This window comes from Camelus dromedarius, chromosome 21 (assembly GCF_036321535.1).
Source record: "Camelus dromedarius isolate mCamDro1 chromosome 21, mCamDro1.pat, whole genome shotgun sequence".
Taxonomy (NCBI): domain Eukaryota; kingdom Metazoa; phylum Chordata; class Mammalia; order Artiodactyla; family Camelidae; genus Camelus; species Camelus dromedarius.
Genome location: NC_087456.1, coordinates 27,579,814 through 27,600,580, shown reverse-complemented (window position 1 = coordinate 27,600,580; position 20,767 = coordinate 27,579,814). Strand labels below are relative to the sequence as shown.

Sequence of the window (20,767 nt, the reverse complement as noted above, 5' to 3'; positions counted from 1 at the left end):
AAATGTTAAACCACAGAGGACCCTCGTGGCCCATTCTTTCTTTCCCAGGCTCCCCTTTCAAATCGCAAGTTATTATTTGTTCTGTGTATCTGGCATAATCGAATTTCCCTGATGTTTTTTTTCTATAACCCTACATGTACCCAAGGCCTTCTCTCTCCCTCTGGTATCTTACCCTTTTCTAGAAGGTTCCTAACTCCTAGTGCTAAAAGTGGTAAAGACAACTATACTCAGGAAGTGAACGCTGATACCAGCTTGGGTGGTAAATATTTCAACCTTCCAGAACATCCTAAATGATCTGCACCATGATCTGCCCATGACCTTTTGTAACAGACTGCTTGTCATATTAAGACCCACAAAAGAAAACAGTGTTATATTATGTCAACTCCTAGGAGTAAAGCAATTTGCAGAAGATCTGATGTGCTGATTACGTAGGATGAAAGCACAGATTCCTGCAGCAAATATTTCCCATATTAGGTAAAGGCACCATGATCACGGAACATGTTAAGAAACATTCGAGAACCAGCTTTATTTTTAAATTTTGAATTATCATAATATGCATGAAACTTAAGAGTTGCATTAAATTAAAAAAAAAACAAACTTACTCCCAAAAAGAGCATCCAAAACAAAATTAAAATAATCCAAACAGTGATGGCAGATCTGAGCCAAAACCAAAGAGAAGTAGACCAGGAGATAGAAAGGCATACTACTGATTTCTTATTTGCCTGATAGTATGAATTATGATTTGATCTGGGTAAAAGTTAAGAATAAATATCTACCTGCCACACAAAAAAACCTACCCATATTCATTTCTTACAAAATGCTATAATCTGGTAAACATTTTGTCTCCAATTCTTTTCGTTACTTTCCTGGTTGGTTTTACACTACTATAACTCCAAGAAGACAGAAAGATAAATGAACTTGGGAAAAAATTCTAAACTAAATTTGAAATACTAAATTAGGGTGGCAGATATGAAATTGCAGTGGCTAAAGTCTTATTTATTGACACTTTAAAGATATGGCATATACCTATTTGTGGAATAGAAATCGCTCATTGATAGCGAGGTTCAGAGGGTCCAACCCTCTGCCTCACTGTAGCCACACACCTTCATCAGATCCCTTCTATCCCTTGTACAATGATGCTGGACCTGTGTAACTAAAAGGCATGTTGTGGGAATCACACAAGCTTCCCCAGCAGAGGCCAAACAAATAAAAGAGAAATGTCTACACAAAGAGTCTAAAAAAGGCTAATCTCTTTGACCAATAGCTAAAACTATCTCCTGAGTATCAAACCAGCAAATTCAGTCAAAATTTCGGTAAAATTGTTTGAGAGCCCAGTAGACAGTAAAGAACTGAAGAGGTTTTTCACTAGTTATTTAGATCTGTGATGATGTTAATATCTCTCTGTTACAAATTCAGCACAAGTACACACACACACCATACACAAAACATAAGACCAAACCACACAAAAAATATAAGACCAAACTCACCACCCTCTCTTAAAATTAACTGACATAAAAATTTTAGACCAGATAGGAGATATTAGATGGTATTTAATTCACCTGCCTCATTTTACAGAGCAAAAAACAGGTGTCTAAACCATGCATTCTCAAAGAAAGTGAAATTTGGAATTTTAAAATAGGAAAATGATCTCTTTTTTTAGGTAAATTGCATCTCTCTCTCTCTCTATATATATATATACACACACAGGACATAAACAGATATAAAGTATATTTGTGATATTAATATTTTGTTGGGGACTTATTAGGAAAAAAACATATCTAAAGAGCCTATCCTAAGAGAGTGATAATGAAAAAATATTAAGAAACACCAGTCCAAACTTGTATGAGGGCCCAAATAGGCCAATGAAACATGACCCCTGTTCTGGTCTCCAACAAGCAATCATACAGTTTTTATCCCCTGAAATCACATCACATTCTGCACATATACCATTTATCCTTGAGAATGAAATACTGTCATGATGGGGTATAATTACTAATGATTTTAAATTAATGACCAAAATATGATTTGTAGCTTTACTGCAAGAGATGCTATTATCCCAGTAATACTGTGTACAAGTAAAAGGAAAATCAAATTTTACACATGTGGATTCTATTTATTCTTGAAAATGGGTGGGGCTGGCAGGGCTGTAGGTTGGGGGGGGTGGGGCGAGGGTGGTAACAGCTGGGATGGGAGGGGCAGCTATGGTGCTTGAAGGTCTCCCGACTTAAGCAAAAGAGAATGATCAGGCTAAAAGTAATTCTTAATCTTACACTGCTTTTAATCTCCCACTATATAAAAATGTATATAATACCCTGGGGCCAGTGGTAACAGTTTCAAACTAATTTTAGACATAAGAATCAACAGAACCAACTGAGGGCACCGAATCGCATGATACACGTTTACCCAAAATGCTTGTAGTAATATTTCACTATATTTTCCCAAAAAGACAGAAAAATTAATGATAGAATCATAGGATTCTCCCAAATGATTCTAGAGATCAGTCTAAACTTCTTGGTGTATATGTGAGAAAGCAGTGTTAAAACTGTGACCTAAATTTTCCTGTTTAAATTCAGTCACACAGAGATGTATCAGGGATGTAATCCTGTTCAAGAGGTTGTTGGCACTCCAAAATAGAGAATTTTGTATGTATTTTACAAATTTTAAATGTATTTTAACTGAGGCTGTAAGTTTCTTAACTTTGTAGATGTCTGACTGAAACATTATGCTGTATACCAGAAATTGACACATTGTAAACTGACTATACTTCAATAAAAAAAATGCAAAAAAAAATTGGGACAATTACTTAGGGTTTTCAAGTATTTGAATGTGAGAATTAGACTATTAGCTCATGATAGATTGGTTTTTTGGGCTATATACCTGAAGATAGGGCATGGCTTCCTGGTGTTATAAATATTCCTGAATTCACGTGTGACAGAAACAGAGCTACAAAAAATATGACAACCATTATCAAAAAGCCAATGCCCTGTTTCCCAAGCATAAGCACAACATTTATAATTATTGAATAAAGAGAGATGTTTAAGATAAACTGGAATTTAGATTAATGAGACAATAGTTGCTAACATCTACAGCCATACAAGGAATGTGAGCTACTTCTATAAATAACACTAAAACAAATTTTTTTCCCCACAAAAAGACACTTACGTTAATCTGAAATTTCTAAATACTAAAAGAAAGTCTACAAGCTTTTGGGGTGTTTATGAAAAATATTCGAATATTTTCATATTGACATGTTTAGGAGTAGTTTAAGAAATGCTGGCTTGGAGCAAGATCGAATTTACAGCTTTATTGCTGTCCTTCAAATGATGGGTCAAAAAGAGGAAATAAAATAGCATCATAGTGGCAGTCTCAAATAAAGTGACTTTCTGAGTGGTTGACTCCAAGCTGAAATGCTGGGGCTTTGGACTGGAGGGCCACCTTTATACAACACAGAAGAGGTGGCACAATTTAGACATGAAAATAGTCCTTGAAGTACTTAATCCTTACTCCTTTATTATGGACTCTGATTCAATTACTTTTTCTTGGCATTAAGAAGCTGAAGAATATTAGAACATGAAGAAATTTCTGTGAAAAAGTGCTACAGAGTACTATGATAAGAGAAAAAGGAGAGGGTTCGTTGACTGTTTTTGGCTTAAAACAAGAAACAGTAAACTGACTAGTTCTTTAAAGACTTTCTAATCACCAGTCACTCCTTGAAAGTAGGTCACTTCCTCCCCCTAACAGCAGAGTATGTGGGATTCGAATATCTATATATCAAAATATTAATGATTATACTTCTAAACAACAGAGACAGAAATGCTGCTGCTAATTAATTCAGGTATTCTAAATTATAATCCATAGCCATAAAGTATGCATCTAACATCTAAAATGATAAAATTTTAGCAATTTTGATGATAAAGTTTTAGCATTGCTCAGCATTCATGATTAGTTAGTAATTCAAAAAAGCAATTTGAGACACAAAAGATATAAAACGCCCTGGCTGCATTTTAAAAATAATTAACCAAGTAAATGTATCAAATTAGAATTGCTTATATGATTTCCAAATAAAAAGCCTTCCCAATCCCCTGCTGCAAAATCTTTCATCTAATTATGAGAGATGCTGCAATGTGATGTCCATGCAAACTAATACATTCTCAGAAAATTTCTATCCCATCTCCCACTTTGGCCTTTCAGAGAGCAGGGAAGGGGTTCCTGAAGGTTTGTGACAACAAAGCCATTTGTCATAAGGAATCATATTTTACAGTTTCACAGGGGAGCAGGAGAGAAGTGAATGGTGTGATGAGGAAGAGGACTACGCTTGCAATTAAAAGTGTGAAATGCTAAACTCCATTATGAAGACAAATAGGAAAGTACAACTTCATTGTTGAAAACAATTTCCCTCCCATCAGTCCAAGGATTCATGCATCAATATTGTAGATGAACTGTTAATTACAAAATCAATTAAAAATTATTTCTAAAAACAGTCACGCGTCCCTGGCTCTCAAGGGGGCAATTTGGGCAGAAGGTCTCATCTCACTAGGACCGCGCCAAATCACAAAGTCGTCATCCACAAGTAAGCAAAAGCAATCTGGTTTTTCATTTTTCAGCGCGGCTGAGCCCAGCCTGAGATTGATCGTCACATATGGCCCCAGAAAACAAACTGTCAATACCTTGAATGCTGCAGAATTTGAACAAATAGCCGTCCGCCCATTCAAGCCACTCATTGCATCCCATTTAACAGATTTTATTGACAGTTTCCTTCTTGTAATTAAAGGGAAAACTACTGGCCGGCAACCAAGATAAAGTTCAAAGATAGGGTCAAAACAAAAGCAGATGGAGGGGCACGGTGTGACTGTCAATGGTACATAGCATCAGAGCTTGTTATTGACATGCAGGTATCTAAAGATCAGCACGTCATTAAGGAGGGATCTATCCTGGACTTTATGCAAATGCTGAAAGAGACTTAAGACTACAATAAAGCATCGGGAGAGGCACAAAGGAGAAAACAACAAAGCACCAACGATTTTTACTTATCAGAGGTTGCTCCCTATTTTAATACATTTCAGTTCTAATGTAAAGACCATTTATTCTCATACCTCCTAACCCTTAATGCATAGGTAATACCTTTGAGGGAAACACTCCTTTGGCAGTATTTAACTTGTAGTGAATTCAAGAACAGAAGAAAACTGAGTATTCTATGATAACCAAAATGCAAAGCATCCCTAAATATACCAATGGCAAAATTTGCATTTTCAAGTGGAAAAAATGGTTTGTGTGTGTAACTCACGCTTATTTTCACTTGTGCAAACAAGACAATTTTGTCCTGAGAGGGTCCATTTCCACTACTTCTGCACAAGCTTTTGCTCTGCCATGGTTCAAGTTAGTCAATGAATTAGGTGATTAAAAGTGTCACAGCTTTCAATAAACAAGTAAAATAAATAATTCCCTTTAAATTAATTTTTTTCTACCTTTTCACTAAAAGCCAGAATGATTATAATTTTGCTGACTCGGACAGGATTCGCAACTGGATCTAGCAAATCCCTGAAGAAGAAGTTCAGGGAAGAGGTAAAACTGACATAATAGGAAAACATAACAACGGTCATGTCAATGTGCCGACCTGAATTAGCAAGCGCTATCGCTTTGAGGGTGACAAATTCTTCTTTCTCCAGCTTCATGCTCTTGTATTTCTTCACCAGCTGCAGGATGGCATTATTTAGGTCAAGAAGGCCTGCTAATTTGGACTGGTCTTCATCCATTATGTAATCATCTGCATAGACGAGTTCATCCTCAAAGGAAAGAGACCGGTACACAACACCAAGGATCAGAATTTCCATCCACGCACTCTGCAAAAGGCTCATCTGGTCAGCCAGGGACAGCGTGGAAAAGCCTGTATGACAAGAGGGGAAGAGCGAGTTACTTTAAAGCCATCATTTCATAACGCAACGTCAGTTTCACATGGTAGTCGGCTTCTGCGTCGGCACTCAAAACTAGGCTGAGCTTTGATCAGCTGCTCTTAAAATTTCCCCTGGTCATTTTGCAAATGGCAAAGTAAAAGTCACAAACCAGCGTCAACTTGCTGGCATTTTCTCCAGGTTTTATAGACACAGCTGGGAGGGGAACGTCATGGAGAAGGAGGAGTTTTTTTTTTTTTCTTCTTCCTTTCACTTGGAAAGGAAATATCATGTAATCTTTAAATATACTTGATTTCTGGCAGAAGTCTTTATAAATGTCTTATGGGAAGTCCAATATTCAACTACCTCATATCTAAAAACTACTATTGATAAACAATATAAAAGTAAAAAAAAAAAAAAAAAAAGACAAAAGTAAAGGAAAACAATTTAGGCCAGACAGTACAGAGTGCAATTTGGAACTATTTCTCTGTAATAGTCACAAGCCCAGTGAGTGCTGGGTATACTTACACCCAAAAGAGCCTTCTGAATTGGATATTTTGCTCCCACTGATATTTAGCATGAATTCCTTTTTAAAATGGTGATTATTGGTATAAAAAAGGCTGGAATACTTTGCAGCCTGGCCTCCTCACCCAATAGAAAAGCCACAATTTATTCTTTTTTTTTGTATATCTATCTATCTATCTATAGATATAGATATAGATATAGATATAGATAGATATATATATAGATATATAGTGAAGTATAGTCAGTTTACAATGTTGTGTCAATTTCTGGTGTACAGCACAATGCTTCAATCATACATGAAACATACATATATTTGTTTTCATATTCTTTTTCACTGTAGGCTACTACAGGATATTGAATAATGTTCCCTGTGCCATACAGTATGAACTTGTTGTTTATCTATTTTACATATATTAGTCAGTATCTGCAAATCTTGAACTCCCAACTTATCCCTTCCCACTCCCTTTCTCCCCTGGTAACCATAAGTTTGTTTTCTATGTCTGTGAGTCTGTTTTTGTTTTGTAAATAAGTTTGTTTGTCTTTTTTTAAGATTCTACATATAAATTGATATTATGTGGTATTTCTCTTTCTCGCTTACTTCACTTAGAATGACAATCTTCAGGTCTATCCATGCTGCTGCAAATGGCATTATTTTATCCTTTTTTATGGCTGAATAGTATTCTATTATATAAATATACCACAACTTCTTTATCCAGTCATCTGTCAATGGACATTTAAGTTGTTTCCATGTCTTGGCTATTATAAATAGTGCTGCTATGATCATTGGGGTGCATGTATCTTTTTGAATTAAGGTTCCCTCTAGATATATGCACAAGAGTGAGATTGCTGGATCATAAGATCCAGTTATTTAAAAAGTTAAATTTGGAGGCAATGAGGTATGGTGGGTAAGATACGAGCAGTGCCAGATCTTGAATTTAAATATGAGCTACTGGCTGTTTCACCTGGAGCAAGACAATGTACTTGTACTTTAATTTTTGTTTTGGGAAAATAGAAAATAAAACCCAGCAAAATGCTAATTGATAACATGCATTCCATAAGTATAGCTCTATTATATATTACTTTTTATCTGAACAATCTGGATGACTGATTCAATTCTTTACAAAAATCTGGTCTGCATTTACACAAACATGCTGAAAGTCCCTTCTGAGTTTGAGAAAGCCCATGCAAAAAAAAAAAAAAAAAAAAAAGAAAAAGAAAAAGAAAAAGAAAATGTGGTTCAATAGGGAAAGATGAAGTAGTACAATTAAACCTATTGTGGAGTAAAGATATATTTATATCTCAAAGGGATTAAATCCAGATTCTAAAAGGAAGTCTTAGTGGAGATACCTGATGGTCAGCCACACATTTTTCCTAAAAAAGTAATGTTTCTTAAAACTTCACTTTCATTTTCAATGTTATGCCCAGGAATTCCAAAGGTGACCAACCATCTCTTTGGTCTTGAGGACAATGGTACCATGATTTAAGGTCCTGTCACCAGTAATTCTACGGAAGGAAGGAAATTTTAATAATGCAAGTTATAAAATCTATTTTTACTCCCTTCTAGACCCTCCTACCCAAATCATAAATGTCCACTGCCGCCAGCCTTCTTAAGCTCCTGCTCATGGTCATTGTTCTTGTCATTTTTATTCATAACAAACTGTTCGTATTCGGTGTGATATTAGCAACTACAGCATGACAGAGAAAAGGAAAGGATTTCCTGGCCTGTGGGAGAACACTAGTGGTTTGCCATTTGGCACCATTAACCACCAGTGTTTAATAAAATCATCAAGAGGGATTAGTCTGGCTTTTCTGAAGGGGTCTTAAGGCTCATGTAAAAAGCACTTCTTTCATTGTTTATCTAGCCGCTTACATATTACTTAACTGATCTTTTGGACTGGCTAAGTCCTTTTTCCTCCTTTTTTTCCCATTCTTTTTTTGCAGGGGTCATTGCAATGTGGGGTTACATTAATAAATATCCTCTTAGAATTAGAGATATACACAGCTATAGAAAACAAACTTATGGTTACTGGGCGGTGGGGGGAGGGAGAGGAGAGGGATAAATGGGAAGTCTGAGATTTGCAGATACTAATACATAGATAAACAACAAGTTTATACTGTATAGCACAGGGAACTATATTCAGTATCTTGTAGTAACTTACGCTTAAAAAGAATATGAGAACAAATATATGTATGTTCCTATATGACTGAAGCATTGTGCTGTATGCCAGAAACTGACACAACATTGTAAACTGACTATACTTCAACCAAAATATATTTTAAAAAAGAATTAGAGATAGAAACACTTTGAAAGGGGATTCGAAAGAGGAAAGTCTTGATCTAATCCGAGCAGGTGTGGCTCCATTTGCTTTTGATTTTGAGAATGTTCTGCTTACAACCAATAAATAAATGAACCAACAATACTGGTCTTTTTTTCTACGCTCCCATCCCCAGAAAAAGACGTAATGCAAATTCAAATAGCTAACTTAAGAAAAGGGACTCAGTAGGAATTTCTTTTGTAAATGAAACAGATGAAAAAATAAAGCCTCATCTTGAAAGTCATAAGCAAAGAGGGATGGGTATTTTCAGTTGGCTTTGGTTTTCTTGCTCCTTTTCCGGCTCCCAAGTAGCAGTTTTTTTTCTGCAGCAGCAGATGGACAGAGCGCATGGCCTGCAGCGCCTTCCTGTGACAGCCCTATTCTCCCCCCAGACACCACTGTTAGTAAATAGATTTACACATTCTCCAATCTCCACACATCTTTCTGCCGAATAATTAAAAGCAGGATGATTAGTTTATTGAGTGGAAGGAGGAACTTTTTTATTGAGGTCCATCCACGATTTTATCAGGGCCAGCACTTTTACGGTTGTCAGGAGGATGCAGGCATCCAATTTTTCTTATCTGCCTGATTAATACAAACGCTGTTTCAGGACGCATTAATTAACAGATACAAATCTACGTTCTCATGGAAGGATCAATACGGAGAAGAAAAGAGGCATCAATGTGAATTTAGTGCTGATGATGGAGAAGGCACGCTATCGACATTTACGTGCACGGAAACTTTAAAGTTGCACAGGGGCCCCTTTTGTCCCTGTGATTTACAAATTAACAATTTTTTTCAGCCATAACAACATTTCACACATTTCTTTGGGGTTTAATTAAGCAAGAAACAATAAAATTTCATTTTTTTTAGGTTGATCCTGCAATTTGATTCTCCTATGTGGATGACTCTGTGTGTGTGTGTGTGTGTGTGTGTGTGTGTGAGTGTGTATCCTTCCTATAAATGGAACTTTTCCCTTTACTTCTTAATGAAATAAAAAGAAGGAAAAGGGTAAAGAAAAGGTTCTCCTTTTTTGAGGGGGGTGTGTCGGGGAGCACATAAAAATGGATATAGCACAAAAGGTCTGCTTGATCGCCTTGAGTTTATTTCAAGCTGATTAGAGGGGGTGTAATTTTTGCAAAACCATAGGAAAAAGGACAACCCACACTTTGTGCAACATAAGCCTGGGCTTTTATCTCTTCTTGGTCTAGAAAGAGTGGAATCTCAACTCTTTAACCCTTTCCTACCACACCTATGCAATCAGGAAGCTGGCACAAAGACCTCTCCTGTCCAAATGCCTGGACAGCAGTTAAACAGCCTTGTTATGAGACGGCTGTGCTCACCTGGTCAGGAGGCTGAATGCATAATAGAGATGGTATTTCAATTCCTCAAGATTTTTCTCCCTGCCTTTTAGGAGTGCTAGCTCTATTTTTCACACATAAAGAGACATGGATGAAATATTTTTATCAGTACTCCTGAGCAAAGTATAAACACTTCAATGAACAAGATCTCAATGAAAATACATGTTTTAATAAACGGAGTCTAAGGAATTATCTATAAACACCGCTGGTCTATTGGCGCACCCATGTTTGTATCTAAATGATAGTTACCTTGTGTGCTCTTACTGGGCATTTGGTGGTGTTTTACAGCTGTGAGGCTACAAAGAAGAGGTCCTCATTGTCTATACCATTTAGCTATCTTTGGAGAGAAACCTCTTTCCCAAGTGAAATAAAATAATACTGCTTTGCAGTTGTGTTGTTTGAACTTCATGTTCTGTACATCCCGGGGTCTTAATCTTTGCTGTGTGACAGGTTATCGTGTTAAACGTTCAGCCGTATTACAGCTTTTTAAAATACACTAATACCGTGGCACATTTTTTTCCTCCCTAGCTATGGCCAATTCCATGCCTGTCACTGGCAACCCTGATCTCTCTTCGTGTCTGTCCCAGAGTCAGTGCCATTTAATGTATCTGGGGCATTCTGCTGGCAGAATGACTCTCTACCTTGACCCCCAGTTAAATAGCGTGTTTATCTGCAATACTGTGTGCTCCAAAATAAACCAGATGACAGTGGGAAATAGCATGATTTGGAAGAACTGAAAAGCTTCTCTCAAGAGGCAGGTATCCCTGAAGTAACAGGCTTGAAGAAAGCATGTTTTGTGCCAACCCTCTTGCCTTCTCCTACTGGAAACTTCAGAGGTTGACAGTGGTGCTATGGGCACTTGTCAAGCACTTTTATTTTATTTTATTTTTTAGCCTGGCAAACCGATGCACTTTGCAGTCAACTTACAAAAAAGGCTAAGCATTTGAAAGTGTGAAGGGCAAAAAATATCTGACGGCTAGTCTTCAAAAATACACTTTCATTTCAGAAGGCATAAATGTTTATTTCCCGAACAGAGTGTTGACAGAAATAGGCTGCAGTGAAGGCATTTGGGTTTAACCCCTGCTAGGCATGTTCTTCTCAGCTGCTCCCTTGAAACAGAGCAAGCCTTTTAAATCTTCAGGGTGTCTGTTAGTATCACATAAGCATGGCATCAACTTGCCCGTGCACGGTTTTCGAACTGTAGTTTCTCTGTCCCACCAAAAATGGACATTCTTCAACAAATAACATATGCTTAAGTTGTAATTGTGTCCTAATGACTCCCTGAGATCACAGATGAAGTGCACTGACAGAGGCTGAGGGAGCAATGAGGCATCAACTAGATTCTTTCTCTCCCATACAAAGAAACCTGGTGTTTACAGGAACTAGGGGAGCAAAGAAGAACAATGGGGCGAGGGTCTGGTCTTAGTTAGTAATAAATACACAGCTGCATCAGCCTGGTTAGAGATAAACTTACTCTCTATATTTAAGCCATTAGTTCTTCTCATAGAAGAGCAGACTTATCTCTTGGTCTATGATTCACAAAACAACAACTCTCGGGCCTGCAGTGTGTGTGTGTGTGTGTGTGAGTGAGTGTGTGTGTGTGTACACAGACCCTTTTTCTCTGTTTTGCTTCTCCTAGAGATGGACTCCAGGGACTAGAACTCAGTAGGGTTAGGGGCAAACAGCTACAGACGGCCAAGTACCAAAGTGAAAGCTGGATTATCTACCTGGTGCTGGTTTTATTTAGACTTTTTCTCTACAAAAGATGATAATTATTATCTCTTTATTACAACAGTATCTAAGCATTTGATACAATACCTACAATTCTGCCCTTTGACCCTTTATTCTTGGAGCCTGGTTTCAACAGTTCAGATTCAATCACAATCAGTTTGGGTGAAATGTAAGAATAACCGACAAAAATGGGATAGTTCCCTTTCTTGCCAATCTGAGCATTTGCTTCAACATTTGTTGATCCCATAAGAAATCTGCTTCTTTAGTTCTGTTTTTCTACTCCATGCAGGGTTCACAGAGACTTTATAGAGATATCATTTTAAAATAGTGGTTTCACAGGACAAATGTGAAAATCTGAAAGACAGAACGCAGATTCAAAAATTGTATCTATGTGGCAGAACTCACCACCATCCCTACAACTTAGCAAATGATCTGCATAGTTGTGATAAACTAAAGAGGTGAAGAACAGAAATGGACAGGTAGGTAGTACCTACCATGCCAAGGCGGAATTATCACTATTCCTGGGGCTTACAGGTTCGACTGGCCCCACAGGTTTGACTGGCCCCTGAGAGCTCGTGCTGATGATGTAAACGGCCAAACAAGCTTGCAGTTAACCCACTCACGGCCACTGAAATTGAAAACACACCCCCATGGCACCAGTGAAATGCTTTCTTTAGCAATTGCTTCTTGATAACCAGTCCAGCTTGCTAGAAAAAATCAGAAGTGTAACAGCAGTTGAGGAAAGACAGTCCCAGGTGGCAGTACAGAAAAGCCTCAAAATAATGACAGAGGTTTGTCTGTTTGTTTGTTGAGTGGGTGGTTTTCAACAATTGCCAACCCACTTTGAAAAAAAAGAACCAGGGGCAGACGAATGCAAAATAAGAACGCGGAGAACATCTCCACGGAGTGTACAGCTTCTCTTTGCAAACCGACCACCTCTGAAGGCCGACAGAGTTGCTGAAACAGTTCCCTTAGTCTTTCCCAAACTCCCTCTGACCTGCCCTCAACTCTACTTCTGTCCTTTCATCTAAGCCAAGAAGAAAGACAAATTGTTAGGGAGGTGGGGTGTGGAGGTGAGTGTGGGCTGAGCTGCTTTAAAGGACGGACATCTAATGGCTTTCTTTTCCTACAACCTGTATTTCATACGAGTTGAACACAAGAAAGTTCTGCCTGGAAAGCTCTCCATTTTGATGTGACTAAAATCTGTTTGGCCACAAAGAAAAAAAGGAAGGCAGCGCCATATAATATAGGACTCTTAAAAAAAAAATTTGTAAGAGGGCATTTTCAATTTCACTTTGGGAGAAGATGGATACTGAGGAGGGAAAAGCATTGCTTTGAGGCTCCATTTCTGATTTGGAAGAAAAAGAAACTCTGCTTGAATCTGCCTTGCTCTCCCCAGCCACTGGTTGGACAGGTCAAGAAACTTCATCGTGTATTTACAGGGCACAGACCGCTGTCCCAGGAAAATTAGTCCAGCCTGGGCAACAGACATGCGGGCACTATCTTCTTCAGGAAATTCCCAGAGCCTGCATCAAGTTCAGTCTAACACTTGATTTAAAAATCAGGCCTCCAAAATAAACGCATGCTGACTCTGTCTTGAACTTTGGGGATCTGTAAGGCTGATAGACATGCCCACAGACTTTTAAAGAATATGTGGGAAGCTTTTAATGTCAAATACCCAAAAGCTAAGGGTATACTTCTATTGAGTGACAGACGAGGGAAGAGGCTAGCGTGAGGAGCAGTGACCTTGAGGTCTGGGGATCCGGGTTCTAGTTCCACCTGTGCTACAACCAGTGGCGTTAACTGGGCCCCTGCTGTAGGTTGAATCGCAGCCCCCCACAAGCTGCTGGGATCTTAACTCCTTGTTCTGTGAATGTGACCTTATTTGGAAATAGGGTCTTTGTGGATGATCAAGTTAATAAGATGAGTTCATGAGGGTGGATCCGAATCTAATGTGACTGTAACTTCATAAAAAGGGGGCAATTTAGACACAGAGACAGAGACAGACACAGAGGGAAAACGATGTGAAGATAAACAGGCTGGACACCACCTACAAGTCAAGGGATGCTGGAGGCTGCCTGAAGCTGAGAGAGAGGCATGCAACAGACGCTCCCTCACAGCCCTCAAAAGGAATCGACTCTGGACGCTCTGACCTCAGACTTGCAACCTCAAGAACTGTGAGACAGCTGCTGAAGCCGCCCAGTGTGTGGTACTTTGTCACAGCAGCCCTGGCAAACTGGTACGGACCCACAGTTGACTCCTTATCTGTCAAACATGAAATGTGGACCAGACACCTCCATAGGGTCTCAAGTCCCAGTGCTGCCTGATTCAGAACAGCGAGCTGAGAGCTACGCACATGAAGCACAAGGCCATGTGGGCCACAGGGAGCAGCTCAGACACAGGTCATCAGAGTGGGAGTGAGGAGACCCAGCTGAGGCTGTCACCTCTGCCGCCAACAAACCATGTGACTCACCTTCTCTGGTTCTTCCTTCCTCCTCTGGATAATAGGAAGCTGGGGAAAACGTTCCCACAGTTTGGGTCCAGCCCTGCATGATTAGGTTTCCACTGGTTCTACTATAACAAATTCAAACCAACGGATACTTAGTGCATCTATGAGAAGTGAAGCCCTGTGCTCAGAACCAATAGAACATACGACACAATCCCTGCCCTGGAAGATTTTACAATTCAGTAAAAGCAGATTAAAGCACAATAAAAAGAAGTAGGTGGGCCCCATAAAGAATGAGCAAAGTGAATATACATGCAGAGGAGGAAAGACTGGTGTTTGGTTGGACACATCCTCCCAAAGTTACCCATCACCTTCTCTCCTTTTCCCTCCCGTATGGTTTTGGTTCAGGCCTCCATCTTCTCTTCTGGGATAAAGGGATACCCAAATCCCTGTACATGGCATTTCCTTCTTCCAGCCTACCTGCGGCTATATGAGCATTCTTTTAAATATGAAATCTAACTACGTTATCCCACTGCTCAAAATGCTTTCTTGGCTTCCACTTCTCCTAAAGGACAAAACCAAAACTCTCTGGCACAGTATGAAATGTGTTTCACTATTTGGTGCTTCTCTCCCTTTCCTGCCACATTTCCTGAAACACCTTCCCGGTAAGTCCTCCATGTATGTCATCATGGTGACACGGTGAAAAGTCAGCCCACTCTGCCAACACCAGTGTCTACCCCCACAGCTCCACTACTTCCCAGATTAATACCATCACCACCCCGCAGCTGTCTCACTCCTAGCCTTTTGGTGCTCTGTCACCAAGTTTTTTCTCTTTTATCAATGGGTTTTGGTTTTTTTTTTTTTTTTTGCTTCTTTTGTTGTTGTTGTTTGCTTTATAAGGGGGAGGTAATTAGATTTATTTATTTATTTGTATTTGGAGGAGGTACTGGGGATTGAACCCAGGACCTTGTGCATGCTAAACATGCTCTCTACCACTTGGGCTACACCTACCCCCGCTCTCTCTTTTTATTCCTGACACCGTGTGCATACACTCCTTCCCACCCCTACTGCCATTGTCATTGTTCCTGTGCAGCATCCAGGGGCCTTTAGAGTTGTAAGTTGTGAAACAGAGACATAAGCCAGTAAAGGAGAGGGTGTGATGATGTGCATCCTAAGAGCTACATCTGTATCCTTCCCAGTGGGTTTCCACGTTCTCTGGGCTCTTAATAGCAGAGAACGCCCTTCCTTGCTCCTTGCTGTATCCCCAGCACTTCCAACAGTGCCCGCCACATAGCACATACTCAGTAAACAGGTACCAAATGAATGAATGGATACAAATCCCTTAACAACTCACTGACAGTCTCGGAATGGAAGGCGAGGAATGAAGACAGCATTCCAGATACCAGCTCCTCTACCCCCTAAAAATACCTGAATACGTAACAAAAAAAGTTGCCTCATTTTTTTTTCATAATTCAACAACTGTTTATTAAGGCACCAATTATACATAAAGCTCTTTGCCTCTAAGTGCCTACAGAGTATACAGGATCTTCTTTGCAGCCACTTAAACTCTGATAAAGCCTGGCCTAAATTTTTCAACCTCAGCCAGTTCCTTTTTAATTTGTAATTAAAGTTGACGTTTTAATCATATGCCCTAACTGCCTTCTCCTATATTTACAAATCACTGTTCACAACTGACTCCATGATAACATCACAATGACTTTTTTATTATTTACAAGTATCTGTAATTAATTTCTCTACTCTACCTAGTTGTATAATTATTTTGACAATGTGTAAATTTATTATCTGGAGCTAGTATTTTAGTCCTTTCAAATCCTAACTTAGTTCAGGAATGAAAGAAAAAGCTCCCTGCTTCTATTTGCAGGAACAGAAGTTAGTACGTCAACTATTTTTATATAAATTATTAGGAAATTCCAAAGCTAGTTTTGGTAAAGCCCAAGCAAATGATAAAGGCACTTTCTACACTTTAAAAAAAAAAAAAAAAAAAAGGCAAGCAGACTGATAAATCCTGTCTCTGTTTGTTTTTTTAATCATTATGGATTTCCTCGAAATCAAAAACTGCAAAGAAAAGGCAATGTCCTAAAAATGTTCGCCCACGGCAGCTATGGCACCTCCTTCTCAGGCCATTCTAGAACAATGGATTCTCACTAAGTAAATACTCACTTGTCAGAAGTATTTGCAACATGGCAGCCATGGGGCAGCAGCAAGGGAGTGAGGTGCCTTCCCACTCGAAGGCAGCAAATTAGACATTTACAAACAGTGAAGATGGTACTTGTCAGCTATGACCCTTCACTGTGTCTGTGCAAGTAGGTGCTAATGTAATTTAAGTGCCACTTCGACATGTTTCAGGTTTATCAAACTGGTTTGTACATCCATTCTTACATAATAATTTTGAAGGGGGACCCTTTCCACCTGCTGTAGGAAACAGCATAGCTGGAGACGGCCCTATGCAAATATTCTGGGCAAGGGAAAGAGGATTCATTTAAGTTAAGAAAAAGCTGGGTTGCACATTGAGAAAATCAAGCAAGGGGCCACAAATATTTTTAAAAAGTCAGGTAAAAAGTTCACATTATTTGTGTGTGAACTTTGTTTTCCATTTTTTGGTACACACTTAGCTGAGAATTTGGATTTCTGGGCAAATTATGTCTCTTGGAGACCATGATTTTTCATTAAAAAATAGAGATACGGGAAGAAACACAAGAAGTTGAATTTTGCTAATATAAATGTTCAGATCAAATACATGTTTTTTTCACAATTGAAACTTTAGTAAACTAACCAGTAAGTTATTAATAAAGGACGTCATTTGTCAGAATTTAGCAAGAGATCAGTGTGTGTCTAATCCTCTACAGAACTGCTGGAGAAACAATCCCAAGTATAATTCTGGGTTAACTTTGTTTTTAAACAACAACAAATTATTGACTATTTTTTTTACTTTCCTTTACAATTTCCGATATTTGATTTTTAAACTGTTTCTGACACCGAAATGTATTTTAAATTAAAAAATGAGTCTTTGTGAGTTTTTCTTTTGCCCACCCATAAAATTTAATAAAAAAAAAAAAAGATGAACCGCTTCTCTTGGGAACATTCAACCATTAATCTATAAATAGCAAGTTAGCCATGGCAACTTTATGTGTGACCCAACATAATACTCTGATATTGAAGAATCTAAAAGCATATTGTACACATTGGGTAAAATAAGAATAAGCTGTTATAGTGGATAAATATACATATATTTATAAAAGTGTATATATATATATATAAAACTCAGTTATATATACACAATACTATATATATATATATATACATACATATATATATATATATACACATATATATATATATATATATATATATATAAAACTACAAATATGTAAATATATATGATAAACTCACCCTAATCTGATTTTGGATTAAATGCTACCTATCCAAGGAAGGTAGGTGTTCAAAGTTTCTCCCAATGCACCTGCCTGCATTAATAAAAGCAAAGTTGCTGGCTTTAAGGCTCAGGGCATCTAGCCAAAGGAGTCTCTTAGTTACCATTTTCCTCTTTGCAAAGGCCACACTTACAGACACATGAGCACACAGAATGATGTTGAAATTGTGTAAACCTGGGTGATTTCACCTAAAAATCTGAAAATTTCATTTCAGCTAGCAAATTTTAAAAAATAAAATAAAATAGAGAATTGTGATCATCTTGCTTGCTTTCACTGAAATGACCAAGAACTGATTCTCTCTGGATCTCTAAGAGAAAATCACTCATAATTTCTATATTAATTTTATATAACATGCCTTCAAATCTTTTCAAATTTACCCCCTAATTGGTCCCTTGAAACAGAAACACAAATTCCAACAAAAGCACTAATTATTAGAGACTTGCTGTTTGTGGAATTAACATTAATATCCCCCTTTATCTCACTTTTACTACCTACAAGTAAAACAGGAAAAAAAAAAAAATCCTTCAGGTGTGCTTTTCTTGATTTTCTCCAGGTAGAAAGATACTATAACTCAGTGTCTCCAACATATGCCTTAGAAGGAGGAAAGGCAGAAAAAAAAAAAAAATCAGGCGGTCTTCTGCATAAACCCAAGTTAAAGGATTTACAGCATAGGCCATTAAAAACAAAGTGTCATATGTATTCATGAAAGAATGCAGAAGAAATATGTTATCCATGAGATGCATGTCATAGATATGAAATTATAGCACACTGACCCTGAAACTCCACACTCAAATAATATTAGAAATCCTCACTATTGATGCTTAAAGACCTGGGCATAATTTGTGCTCTGGACAGCATGGAAAAACAGCTTCTCTGAATTTCTAGCTCTGAGAGTTCAGTTTAAAGTCAGACTCCCACACTATTTTTCTCTGGGGCTAATGAAGATCTGTTTACGAATATTTACTCCCAAGTTCACGGCTGGTGTTTGCTGGCTCAAGCAGAGCTAAGTCATTACGGCCTGGCATACGATCCGCTGGGAGGCTACCAGCTATCTTCTCATTGACAGTAGAGGCAACCCCTTCGATTCCTCTCTGCCTCCCCTTCCTCCTCTCTACACTGCCCCCAGTTTGGATAACGGGCCAAGTTAAAATGAAACCAAAAACCAAAAATGTGAAACAACACAGCTCTTGGAATTCCTCGACCACATGAATGCAGAATCATTATCAGTCGTGAAATGCTGCCTGTCCTATTTACCAGGGATACATAACGTACAAGCCAAACCCGTGCCTCTTACAATAACTCTTTTGAGACACTCTTCCATTCAAAGGTAGAAGAGGGGAGGGAGATGGAGCTGCAGCCACAGGCTCTCACACCCTAATTCCTCTCCTCCCGACATGAACCAGAGCACCCACCACACTGGCTCGCAGTCTCCCTGCTCTGCTCTGCTGGGAAGGATTTATCTCCGTCTCCCACCTCTCCTCTGGGCTGCAACCAGTCCTTTTCATGTCCCTGAGATCCTGCAGATAGATCCAGGAAATTCTAGAAATGCCTGTATTAGGTTGATTCAGGGAAATAAGCAAAGGAAAATAGTAAGGGTTACCGTCCACGGAAGAATCTAGTTGGAAGTTGCCCTGTTTCCTAACTCCACCTGAGGAGCATTAAGGCTACCTCTGCAGGCAGAGACTCTGAAACGTCTGCAACAGCCCAAAATGAAAGGGGGGAGGAAAAAAAGGAAGAGGAAAAAAAAAAGCTGCCTGATTCTAATACACCTAATTAGCCATCGGCAGACTCTTAATTGCATACATTAGGATGATTCCATAGTGGAGATTAATTCTAAATATACCCAAGCAGCTGGTTAAGATGCCATGGATTACAGTGTGGACTGTACTTTTCCACTTAATTAGATATCAAAATTAAGCAGCAACAAGCATTTTGACATAACGGGGATCAAGCCGCTGCCTGGTATCCCAGAGCTACACTAAAGTGACCGCTAAACAGAGCCGCACAGATGGAGAGATATTAAATGCCGCACTGGAAAGTAATTTCAAATAATAAAATATCAATATTTACATTTTAATTACCCCTACTGAGAGCCGCTCTGTCATTTTCACTATTGCCGACGCAGCAAGGGGTAGGGGAATGACATTGTGGCTCTGGCTGCAATGACTATTTTGTTTCCATTAAAGAATGACAAGTGTTTTAGAGGCAGTGACACTCGGTGTGTGAACAAGAATGACAGCAGATCAGAAAATTCCTATTAAGGGACTAAATGCCTCAACAAGAGAATTTACTCTGAGCAGCAGCTCCTCCTTGAAGCACATAATCCTTTCCAAATTTTCTGCTGAAAGTTTATTATTGGGGAGGCCCAGGGGGACGCTTCAGTCTCCCATGAAATACTTAGATCGGTAAAACGCTGTACGATGATCGCCAATTTAAAGACAATAATACTTGACGTGAACAAATATCCAGGAGTTCCGTGTAAATCGGAGTGGTGTCAGGGGTTTCGTTTCGTAATTTTCTGTCATTTCAATCGACAGTACCATTTTCCTATTTCCTATCGAATGCATAGGTGAAAGCGTGGGACAGGACTTAGAATCGTCATGATAAAAATGCTGCGGTTTTCCCTCGCTTTTCATTAGTACTTTATCATAGGCAACCATCTCAATCATAATTTCCCCGACATGGAAAATAAAATAAGGATGGGTCATAATTCGTAGGTGTAAATGCATATCCATGTGTGTGTATACACTATGTATTTTTCTTTAGTGTCCATTATTATTTAAAAAAAAAAGAAAATTCCTCGTGGCCCTTCGAGGCCCTCACCAAATTTAATTACTCTTTATGGGGTGTGAAGATGAGATTATGGAAAAAAAAAGTAAAAGGTATCTATTAGATGTGACATGCTGCATTCACGGGATAATAAAGGAAAACAGTAAAGTCTTCCTTTGGGGATGACTGTCAAAACTGTAGAGATCTTGAAAGAATTTTAATGCCTCCAGATATGAGAGTGTATAAGAGAAACTCCTTGGTCACTACAGCAGGCAGTTAA

At 38.6% G+C, this 20,767-nt stretch overlaps 1 protein-coding gene across 10 annotated transcripts in view; it reads right to left on the bottom strand.

Annotated features, from left to right (window-relative positions):
* Positions 1-20,767, bottom strand: part of ESRRG (estrogen related receptor gamma) — a 579,813-nt gene that overhangs the window by 10,237 nt on the left and 548,809 nt on the right. For 9 of the 10 annotated variants that reach the window (XM_031438385.2, XM_031438382.2, XM_031438380.2 and 6 more), the window contains one exon: positions 5,615-5,884. In XM_031438385.2, the coding sequence (XP_031294245.1) occupies positions 5,615-5,884 (270 nt within the window). Of the gene's footprint in view, positions 1-5,407; positions 5,885-20,767 lie in introns of those variants that run through there. The other variant, XM_064477289.1, reaches the window with a different exon arrangement.